The sequence below is a fragment of the Aedes aegypti genome, chromosome 2 (assembly GCF_002204515.2).
Source record: "Aedes aegypti strain LVP_AGWG chromosome 2, AaegL5.0 Primary Assembly, whole genome shotgun sequence".
NCBI classification, from domain to species: domain Eukaryota; kingdom Metazoa; phylum Arthropoda; class Insecta; order Diptera; family Culicidae; genus Aedes; species Aedes aegypti.
This window is the reverse complement of record NC_035108.1, coordinates 346,166,745-346,178,905: the sequence shown is the minus strand read 5'-3', so window position 1 is coordinate 346,178,905 and position 12,161 is coordinate 346,166,745. Positions and strand designations below refer to the sequence as shown.

General features: G+C 35.8%; 1 protein-coding gene across 8 annotated transcripts in view; it reads right to left on the bottom strand.

The window, feature by feature from the left end:
* The window catches only part of LOC5564419 (T-box protein H15), a 255,676-nt gene extending 245,528 nt beyond the window's left edge, over positions 1-10,148 (bottom strand). For 6 of the 8 annotated variants that reach the window (XM_021846185.1, XM_021846186.1, XM_021846188.1 and 3 more), the window contains exon 1: positions 9,096-10,148. In XM_021846185.1, coding sequence (XP_021701877.1) covers positions 9,096-9,342 — 247 coding nt within the window. In that variant the 5' untranslated portion in view covers positions 9,343-10,148. The remainder of the gene's footprint in view (positions 1-9,095) is intronic. The other 2 variants (XM_021846193.1, XM_021846192.1) reach the window with 1 other exon arrangement.
* Between the last annotated feature and the right edge of the window lie 2,013 nt (positions 10,149-12,161).

Genomic DNA, 12,161 nt, shown 5'->3' with positions numbered 1-12,161 from the left:
TGACTCATATTCCGAACACTTAAGGCCAACTTCAAATGTATCTGGTGCGCATAAATTTGCTCGTATTTGTAAAAATTTGAATTTCTTCGCAAAGTCCAACTGTTAGGAGTTGGATGAGCCAATAAAAAGGTTTATTTAAAATTGTTCAGTATTGAGTTTAAGTGAAAGTATAGAACATCATTTTGATTCAAATGCCGAACACTGTGTTCAATCTGTCTCATATTCCGAACACCTTGATTCAAATTCCGAACAGCACGAATAAATCGCATTCGAATGAATAATTTCGCAAATGGATTTATCTAAGCTAGTTATACTGGCCTCGAACTAGAGAATCATCACTACTCCCGAGGTATAAAGTAGATTTGAAGATGATCAAAATGAATTGTAATTGACTGCCATTTTCTAGTAATTTGATGACATATTTCAGCGAAACATTTCAACCACATAGCCATACAAAAACCGAGTGTTCGGAATATGAGTCTGTTCGGAATTTGAGACAAAACGGTATGTCCATTCCACAAAAACCATCAAAATGTCACTTACACCCCTTTGCGATTCTCGGGTAGAGGAGAATTTGTAACTGGTTTGTTTAAAATAAGTATGTTAATCCCAAAAAATAATAACTCAGTTTGTATGGCATAAAAGCTAAAGAATATCTTATTTTGTCATTGTAATAACAACCAATGACAAAAATATCGACAAGAGGAAATAACAAAACAAGTTATTATTGTGGTATTGAATACACAATAATATCTAATTGCGCTCTTCGCGGAAAAGAGTAAATTTGATAGTTATATTTTTTATTGTACGATTTATTTTTGCCTTTCTTTTTCTTATTACTCTGTTACAATGGCGTAATAAAACATTATTTAGTGTTTGTGTATGGCACTAAGTTTTGTTTTTTTTTAGCTTACATATCAAATGAACAAATAACAAATTTCGACAATCAAACATTTTTGTTTGTTTATGAATACTATTTAATTTTTCATTCTTCTCTTTCTTGATACTGGTTCATTTCGTATTTCAAATCACCCATGATGGCAAAATTAGATGTGATGTTATCCAAATGATTTTTTTAGAGTAATATACATCAATAAATTTTACTTCGATGGTAAAGTTTGTTATTCTTATGATACTTCATGTTATTTTGTTTATATTAAAAAAATTACCATGATTGTATATTTTGATATTTAAAATTTTGTCGGTAATTTTGAAGGATAACATACCAACAACAAATTTTGCTATGATTTGATGTTTTATTATTCACAGTAGCGCAACCAGGATTTGGTTCAGGGGAGAGTTCGATATCTTGAAAGTATTACTATTTGAGAAGGTATGTTAGATTAAAAAAATAGGTTAAAAAGTTTAAGTATATTTTGTTTTTGACATTGATGCATTATAGTGATGAATTATACAAGATTGAAATACATTTCCGGGATACCGTTCAATCCATCTTCATCTGTGTTTTTTGTTAGATATGTTTTCAAGTTTTTCAATAATGAGAATGCTTTTAAGGCTCAATGATCAATCATTCAATCATCAGCAACAATCAAAATTGAAAAAAAAAGTTTTTTCGTTCAAATTGAAAGAAACCCTCATGAAAATGTATTACTGCATTACAGATAGCAAATGCAATGCAATGATCGATTTTGATGAGCATGGCTTCCATTTTGACTGGTTATGAAAATTTTGAAAACAATTATGGTTATTTTCCTCTCAAGCGCCATAGCAATCGTTGCCTGCGGAAACAGAATTATCCAATATTACAGATTTGGCACTCCAGAAGCCTGAAAATGAAGATTTCTTCGTTACCTATCTTTAAAAACTGATGAATCGCTTTTCCGAGAATTCATATGCTCTGAAGGTCGTAAAGTTTGGGAAAATGCTGAACCAACTGAAAGATTTTGTATACTTCGAATGTCAACATCAAAATAGTTGACAAGCTTCTAACATCAATGCTTCCGTTTGGTTTTCAGAAAAGGCAGGACAGTTTCGTTATTTCTTAGCCCTACAGTATTTGACAGAAAATGGTCAAGCTTCGAGGCATGAATCTCGGCTTTTGGAATTTTCACTGCAGTTAAGAAATAATCTACAGAAAATTCGTGATATTTCAAACACAAATTTTTAGTTATCTTCCATTTCGTATAATGTAAACAATGGCTTAACTTTCACTTAGATTTAATTGAAATACATTAAATTTTACTGAATAATGTTTGATTTGGAAAAGCTGTGAATTATCAGCTAAGCAATACATATCTTAGTTACAATGTCAATTTAAGGTAAATCCAAATACCAGACGCCGAGATCCAAGCCTCAAACCCCGACCATTTTGTATGGGAACAGTTATTTATAACTTTTCAAACTTTTCAGTATTTTTGATAAACAAATGTATTTTTATAACCTACAAATGCTTTAGGTTCATTCAATGTGTAATACAAAAAAAACGTACTTTTTATATTATTCTACAATTAACCTATCCCAGAAGCAAATCCTGGTGATCTGGTGGAAATTCGTTGTTGTCGTATATATTGTTATAATATTTTAAACAATTGAGGTTTTGAAATTTTTTTAACTTTGAATTTACTAAACTTATGCCGAAATAAAAAAAAACATGTATTATTACATTCGGCAAGAATCATTTATTTAAATTTAGTTCTGAGAAATCGATTCTTTGTTTTCTTTATGAAATTGTAGTTGGTAGGTATTTCTTACATCTATCATCATTACCATTCATCAATTTCAATGGATCATTGAAGGTAATTCTTGTCAGTGCTCACTGCATGAAAACAAAGGCCGCTCTGTATATGGGATCTTACATTTTGACAGCATTGCTGTTCTGTCAAACACACAAGGCTACGGTGAGACTATTGTCGTTTTCGTTTTTAGGAACTGGGTCGGTGATCAACACATAAACAAACCAATGTCATACAAATTGTAGTTCGGTCGAACCTGAATCGGGTTGGGGTTGAAACTGTGATTCAGAACGGGTTGCGCCAGTTCCAACCTAGGTTCAAAAACGAATTCGACATATCTATGCTTTCCATAGCGGCCGTTTTGGTTATTTTAATATTTGAAATGATGAATGAATGAATATAACACTGCGGAACACGTTTTTGTCTCCAGCACCAAAATACCGCTATTCACTTAATTAAGGGTTGCTGAATCCATTGCCGTTTTCAGAAATATCATAGCATGTTTTTTATTTATAGTTTTTGAGATATTGACTGTTGAAAATGTAAAAATTGACTATTTCAGCCAACTTGCATGCAAGTTTGCCAGCTTGTACGGAAATTTATTGGCTTAATTTGCCATAGAATTCAAAATTTATGTGAATAACAATACTTTTCATCAAAGTTTATTATACTTTCGATGCGGAAAAGTTATTTATTGATGGTTTAGAATATTATTGTATTTTGCCATATAAGAGAAACGAAGAATTTTCGATGGAGACTGCAAGCATGTTGAAAAAATCGGTTTAACTGAAATTTAATCGTGCAATTACAATTAAATTATATCTGAAATGAAAATCCAAATTCTATTTTGCATGTTGGGTGGATTAGATTACAAAAAACTTAGATAAATTGTACTTAAAATTTCATGTAAACATCAATTAAACCAGTGTTTTATACAACTTTTGCGACCTGTAGCTAAAAATTGTGACGTGCTGGAACATTTCTGAGAATGGCATCAGATTCAGCAACTCCAAATCTACTAGAGACACATAATTTGATCCTTGAGACACGCAAAAATGTCGTTTTTGTTACGCTGTATAATTTATAACTTACTTGCAAGATTCTGCGGCAATCGCTCAATGAAATGCAATTTTTGAAAAAATATACAAAAATGTAAGAGAAAATCAATTTGTTTTTTATGTTTCAAAATGAATAACTCTGAAAAGCTTTTGCTTAAAAGATATTTTTAAACATATTGTTAAATAATTCTTGATTGCTTTTTCAAACCGATCTAAGTAACTTTCATACAGTTTTGACAAAGTTAATTAAAAATAATTACAACCTGTTTTCTAAAACTGTTTAAAATGAATCCCCTTTTTTACTTTTTTACCGTGTACATCGCTTAAAATTTCCATACTATAAGCTCGCGATAAAGCACTAGGTAGTTCCTATCGTTTCCCACATAAATTGTATGACAACATGATAAGTTACTTTGTTTTTGTTAGATCATTTGAACCTTGTGTCACATTCACCATTTTTTTACTATCTAGTTTTTTTTTTCAATTCATATAAAATCTAACTGTTAAATGAGCTGTTGGCGTATTGGAGAAATTTGTTTACAAATCTGTCAATTTTTCTAGCTATAGTTTAAAAAAAATCTATTCTTAAGTTCGTACAACAGCAGCAGACATTTTGAAATGAAGTAAAAGAAAAAAAAGTAAGAGGTTGTTTCCAAGATACAACCGCCAAGTTGACGTTGGATAACGTTATCTTATTTTTACATCATATGAAAGCTTTTTATCTTGGTTTTGTAAGAAAAATACGAAAACTACGAAAACTCATATGTTTGTACTTATTATCGCTTGTGCCACTAAAGGAACACATGCGCCTATAGTAGCACTATTTCTAATTTGTGTTCCTTTAGTAGCACTAGCATCACGTCGTTGACAAAATACAAATCAAAACCGTATGTTTACAACACTTTTATATTTTTCCTTTAAAATGTGGATCAAAAGCTCCCGTTTGATGTAAAAAAGTTCTTGATTCACCAAGTGCTTAAAAACGAATCATGCAAGTTGTGAATATAGATGGTTAATTGTATCATTTATTCCAGTGTTTTCCAAACTTTTTTGACTTTCGCCCCCTTTAGACCAATATTTTTTGGAATCGCCCCCCTGATACAAACTTTAATCATTTGTATTAAGTAGTAAACTTACGTTGGAGTATTTATCAAAATCTCATCATAAGTGTACCGCTGGGGCCCAGATAGCCGTAGCGGTAAACGCGCAGCTATTCAGCATGACCATGCTGAGGGTCGTGGGTTCGAATCCCGCTGGTCGAGGATCTTTTCGTAATGCAAATTTTCTCGATTCCCAGGGCATAGAGTATCATCGTACCTGCCACACGATATACACATGCAAAAATGGTCAATCGGCAAATAAAGCTCTCAGTTAATAACTGTGGAAGTGCTCATAAGAACACTAATCTGAGAAGCAGGCTTTGTCCCAGTTGGGACGTAACGCCAGAAAGAAGAAGTGTACCGAAAATTGGTCAAATTTAAAGGGTGTAGTAGTCAATCATAATACATCATTTAAAATACCCCAAAGAGAATGTCTTCTACTTGTACATCCATAAAAGAGTTGTGCAATATCTTTATTATGCATCAATTGTTTTCGTATCAATAAATCTATTATTTTGGCTACTGTTCGATCAACGAAACAATTGTAGTTCACTTTGCTTTTTTGTCTTCTTTTAAAAGTTTATTTAGTTGTAGAAATACATTTAAGAATTTTTTTAATACATTTTCGGCAGTTCTGGAAACAGCCCAATCTAAATTCTGTTCTGATTTTAAATTCATAAATTTCGAAAAGATTTTTTACAAATTTGCAAAAAATATCGCAAATATAAAAATTACACATTGTATAAAAAATATAAGTAAACTCAGACTATTCTTCAACTTTCCATTTACCGAAATATAACATTCAGCGCAAATTTCATTTTTCAGGCTTTGATCCATGCACTTTTATGACACCAAGGCCTATTTTTAAAAACAAAATATCAAAATGAGTAGTGAAACAAATGCGTGAGAAGCAATAAAAACTAAATCTGCCCTATTCCAAAGATCGCCAAAAAGCTACCAAACATTACATTAAAATTGACTGGACTTTGATGATGATAATTGAATTTCGGCAGATTAGCAGACGGCAATAGACAACAGGCACAGTGTTGTATTTCGCCAAATTTTCTGGTGTAAAGTTCTTGTTCCGTACCACCCACCCACCATCCGATATAGGGTGCTGGTGATGAATAAGACCCGTGCGATACCCAATCGAGACAAACACCGTGTGCGCTACACGAATAAACGACAAGTTGATTCATATCGAGCCCTGAAGAAGATCCCAACAACTGGATCGAAACGTTGGCAATGATTTAAAATAATCAACGCTTAATTCGTGACTGAAAGCCGAAATCCAATTATCGTATTCATATTCATATTCTCACATATTTTTTTCTTTCAAAATACTTTAAATGTTATATTAGTCAAAACCATTCAGATCTCAATTAAAATCGCCAAATTTGTCTATCATAATTAAAAATCAAGCGCGTTTAGAGGTACACACAAGAACAGATGAAATAGTTAGGAGTTAATTTTTTTTTCAGATGTAGATGCTTTCATTGAAATATGAGTGTCTCATACAAACTTTGAATTAATTATTGTTTTTCAATTGCTGTCATACCATAATTTTCGCCCCCTTTCTAACATTTTCGCCCCCCAAATTCAGTTTTATAAATTTTCGCCCCCTTGCACCTGAAAATCGCCCCCCGGGGGGCGAATTCGCCCACTTTGGGAATCACTAAATTTTATCCTGATATCAAGTGGAGCGAGGTCGGAGTTTGTAAAAATAACTAATTCCTGGTTTTGATTGAACAACCGCAAGAAAAAAGTTGAGATACAGTTTTACTGTCGTACTTTTTTATTGAACCAATTATCAATTCTTTACAGTCTATAACGGAAATGCTACAGGCTCGGTCAAACATATTTTCAAACTACATCCTTCATGACTTCCCTCAATCCCCAAGATATTTATAACCTTCTTCTTCTTCTTCTTCTTCTTCTTTTTGACATGACGTCCACACTGGGACAAAGCCTGCTTCTCAGCTTAGTGTTCTTATGAGCACTTCCACAGTTATTAACTGAGAGCTTTCTATTCCAAAGTTGTCATTTTCACATTCGTAAATCGCGTGGCTGGTTGGTACGCGATAGTGCCCAGGGAAGTCAAGGAAATTTGCATTACGAAAAGTTCGAAGATGGATCGACCGGGAATCGAAACCAGACATCTTCAGCATTTGTAGCCGCGGACTCTAACCACTCGGCTAAGAAAGGCCCCAGATTTATAACCTATGGGGATCCATTCCAGAGCAGCAAAAATTTGGACACAAATATAACAACATCATTACTTGTAGTGTCATGTACTATTCAGATATTTATGTACGAGATAATAAAATAGATGTTATGCTTTTTGTATATATTTTCTGATTTTATAAATCAAACTATAAATTTATTTTAAAAATATTAATTTTGAAGTGAGTAACATCTACTCACTTGCGCAAATTTCAGATCAAACGAAGTGAGTATGTGTTACTCTAATATTGACATTTGACAATGTTACTCTAAAGTGAGTAACAATTTTAGCAGTTCCACTTTGTTCCGAAGTAAGTCGAATTCTACTCACTTTTGAGTAGATCTGAACAAGCGTGTGTATATTTGACACGTGTTTCGCCGTATACATGTAAACTTCAAAACCTTATAACAGCAAGAAAAATGTAGTTTTCTGTTGAAAATAAGACATGGCTTGATATTTACCCATTTTTCAATAGTTTAGTTATGTAAATCAATAGTTTCCATTATTGGAGTCGATTCGTAGAAAAATGTTCAATCGATTGGTGCAAGAACCATGAAAATCTATCCCAGCGTCAGTAAGTTATTAACAGTCAAAATCTAACCACTTTTCGTGACGCGAGCGATTTTCGTTTTTCGAAATTGTACCCCAGTATGTTGCCGTAAGACGTTATCCAACGTCAAAAAAACTTTGTAAAGGTGGAGGAATGATCGAATGTCGGATGGATTTCTTGCGTATTATAAAATCCAGCAAAACTTCTTGAAACGATTGATATGATCATGATCGCCCGAGTTTTGTAGCTAACTGGTAACTCTCACTGACTTTGATTCTGATCACATCCCTGTTATATTTCAAATTAATCATTAAAACAATTCTCAGTCGTATCACTTTCCAACTAATAGATAGTTGATTCACAGAGCTGATTGGGATACAAAAAATGCATTGATAGCTACCACGACGTACACAATTCTCTGCATACGAAATTTGATATTCACAATGTTGACAAGAGGCATTGCAATACAATAATGGGACATGTAATTTGACTCCCTTGTTGAAAAAAAAGTTGACAACCTCCTTAAGGATTCAACAAGGCGGAAATTTAAATGTTTTAGCAATCCTTCTATGAAAATCATATGAAAATATGTGCAAAAATAATCAAAACAACAATTTTCTGAATTGAAAAACACCAATTTTTAATATAATTGATTTCTGCCTGTAAGCCGTGCTGGTAATTATCATAAATATTGTTGTTACGATGAGAGCAGTTCCAAAAAATAGTTTGATGAAGTTAAGCATCAAGGCTTTTTGCTAGGTTAAAATGTAACTTCCGAAAATCACATTAAGAAGTTTTCAAGCCTCATTTGACAAGTTTAAAAAAATTCTGTGTCCTCTTATTTATCAACCGAATATCAAAATTTTGTCTGAAGAACAAGCTTTTGATCATCAATCAAATTTGCAGGCCAATCATGTTATATGCTGTATTAACCTGAACTAGCTGTTGAGCTAGCTACAGAGAATTCTAAATAAAGAAATATAAAATAAAGAACGAGTAATAAACAACATAAAATATAAATGTTGAAACACTTGCAAATCAATGTTGCAAATGAAATCGTCTTGTTATAAAGATAAACACAAACGAAATATTCAATTTGCGCTTATTGCTAGACACAGAAGGCCGAGAAGGCCGTATAGATTGATTATATTCAACTCTTTACAAGTAATGCGCTGCCCAAAACATATTGATCAATTTGCACAAAGCAACCACTAATAGATTGAATATATAGCTACCCAAATAACTATCAAGCCCTTAACGCTCAATCCAGGTTATATAGTGCTAGCGCATAGCTTACAAGTTAGCTTTAGATTAGCACTTTATTTTCGGTTTGGCGAAACAGAGGACTCCTCGAGCTTATTGTTGATTCCCCTGATCCTCACTTACCTACATCAATCTACCACCACCTTACAAACTAACCAAACACCTTACTCACTAGTTTTCGTAATAGGGAATCGAAAACAAACTTGCCACTTACGAAAACTGCTTCCAGAGGGCTCCGGCTTGCGGAGCCCTCCCGCAGTGCCATGATTGCCGCAATCGAAAAGTCCGTAGCGCCCTTGGCCGCCGTTAGGGCTGCCGCAGCCGCCGCCTGTAGGGCCGCAGCCGAAGCGGCCACATTTCTACTGTTGGTGGTCGTCATACCGGAACCACCGTGGTGCTGCCCACCAATGCCACCGCTACTATTGTTATTGTTGTTCTGAGTGTCCAGCAACATCCTTTCCTGGTGGGCCAGCTGCTTCCTCCGGTGATGTGCTTCCGCTGCTGCAAACGCCGACGCAGCCGACGCTAGTGCCGTACTTGTCGCGAAACCGCTATTACCGATACAGCCGTTGCTACTACCGTTACTAGTGCTACTGCTACTGCCACCACTTAACTCACTAGAGGATTCACGTTTTCGTTTTATTCTCTCAATTTTGGCAATTTTCCGAAGCTTCACCCAGCACAGAAATCACACGCAGTCGTTTCAAACGAGTTTTCTTGAGGATCTGTTCTACTTTCACCGAGAATCCTGCATCATGTCTCGAAGATTCACTACTAACGAACTTAGTCTCAAATACCGACGGCTGATTCAAAAAGTGCACCCGTTCAACACACAATGTTTGCCTTACACTTCAATGCACTATCATCAATCGCTAAATGCACGACGGCCCTTCCAGAAAGAAATTGTGTATCAACCACAACCCGGGTTCTAATGGCAAGACTTGCAACTCACTCTCTCTCCACTTGCTACGAAACGCAACGCACGATACACCGACCGATATGCAGAGGTACGAGCCTTCAGGCGAACAGTACGAAACTAAACTTCAACTATCGCTCGAGCTGCCTGCCAACTGGTTTCGACGGCCACACATTGGCTTCTCGGCTTCCCTCTGGCACTCCTCACCCGTCCACAAACATGCACCAAACGACCAATACAGTTGTAGCGAAGCACCGCACGCACGCAACGAACCACAAGATCAAAAGAGAACTGAGCCGGTTCTGTGGCTCCGACTCCGATCAGAGCAACACCCTAGCCCTACGAATGCAGCGATAATGAAGCAATCCGGAGCAAAACAATAACCAGTTTCGAATTCTAAGCCACGCCTCCCAACAGCAACCAGTTGCATGCATTTTCCACTCTCGCTCTCTTTCTCTTCCCACCGTCGTTCGCTGCACACTGGTGTGCGTGTCAACTGAGAGCAACGAACAACAGCACAAAACGAAAAAATCAAAAACAGATTGCTATCGCTCACCGATACTCGTGAGTGACGCGAGTGCATCGCGACCGCTGCTACCATTTTGTTTTCATGTTTGCTTTCACCCACTCATTCGCCTCCCACTAACTGTTCTGATCGTTGCCTGTAAGCACTCACTGGAAGTGAGCGCAAAGGGTTCTCACCCAAACCCATCCCACCGAAAAAGACACCCGTCGCACCCGATCCCTTCCTACGGTATGGGTGGTGAGTGCCCCCGTAGCAGCTGACAAACCTCAGAACGAGTTTTCTTTCAACGACAGTCTGTGTGCGGTGCAGGCTGGACACCGTGGAAGAAGAGAGTGTCAATGACGACGATGATGATGGTGACAGCCAAAGAATACAAAAGGGAAACCACAGAAAATTATGTTGGATACGGGCAACTAGAGAGTGCACACTCCACTTGGGAGGGAGAAAAGGGCGGATGCTGTCTCGCTCTGGCACGGTTGCAATGACGGGCATTCGTCCTCTTCTCGCCCGGATTGGGAAATCATAAAAGTAACATTAGGATCATGAACAGTGTGGGGGAGACAGAGCGCATACACGTCGTCACTTTACCGCTCATGACGGAGTTCTCGTCGTTCGAGAACGGGAAGTGATTCATTCCGGAGGCTATTTACAGCTTGCGCGTCAAAATCTTAAGGGTGAGAAAGTAGCGACCGTTGCTTGGGATATGGTTGTGGAAGAAAAGGGAATCGTTTATGTAATGTACCCTGTGTGCTCTTTTAGTTTTGAGTAGTAAAAATTGTGAATTTGTTATAGGAGACGATAAGTTTTACTTCATTATGGTTTGCATATTGATGTTTTTTTCTTTGTTTCAGAGAAAATTATCATGCTTCAAGAATGTTCAAGATGAACTGGTCTGAAAACATTTTTTTTTTAAATTTTATCTTTTCCCATATTCTGAACAATGATTGGTATTTAACATCATGCTTTAACATAGTTTCTTTATTATCCCAGGAAAACTCAATACGATGAAAGTCTCTACACAATGAATGACAATTAAAGGAATTTGTTCAAATTTCTTTAAAATCGTTTACTGAATTTGATCAGTTTATCAAACTAGCAAAAAAAGCTTTTTTTAAGTTTTATACAGAGTTCCGTCTGAAGAACTTTATGACTTTACTCCACATTTATAAAGTGATTCCCAAAAAAAAATCCGTGTTCTAGAACGATTAGAAAGACCAAGACATATATGAAATAAAGTTGGACTATAGTTGAAATGGGACAAGAGTTTCGAGCTTAATTTAAAACAAATATTATGAATGTCACGTTTATTCCAGACTAGGGTCATGCATAAATTATGTCACGCCTCTAGGGGGAGGGGTTCAGGCATAGCGTGACAAGTCTTGCATTTTTTAGAAATCTCATTCGAAAAGCGTAACAAGAAGGGGAGGAGGGTCGAAAAAGGCTGACATAATTTGTGTATCATTCCAAAGTGTCTTTCACTTCAAAAATTAAAAAAAATCTATTGAAATATTGAAAATTGTTGATAAGGTACAGTGGGGGAAGTGTATCAGTGGGGTAAGTGGATCATTCGTCAATATTAAGCATAAATACCTGAATATGTTGAATGTTTTCGCACTGTTGCTTCATTTTAGGTTATATTCTTACGTCCACACTGATACTATTGTAAAACTGGTTCTACACGTACACTAACACAAGCAAACTTGTTAGCTGCAAAAATTGATAAATTTTCAAATGGTTTTCCATCATTCAAAATTCCATTGTATCTCTGTCTAAAATCGAAAACTATTGGTTTTTTCGACACATGGTGAGCATTTCAGTTCTAATTGAATGA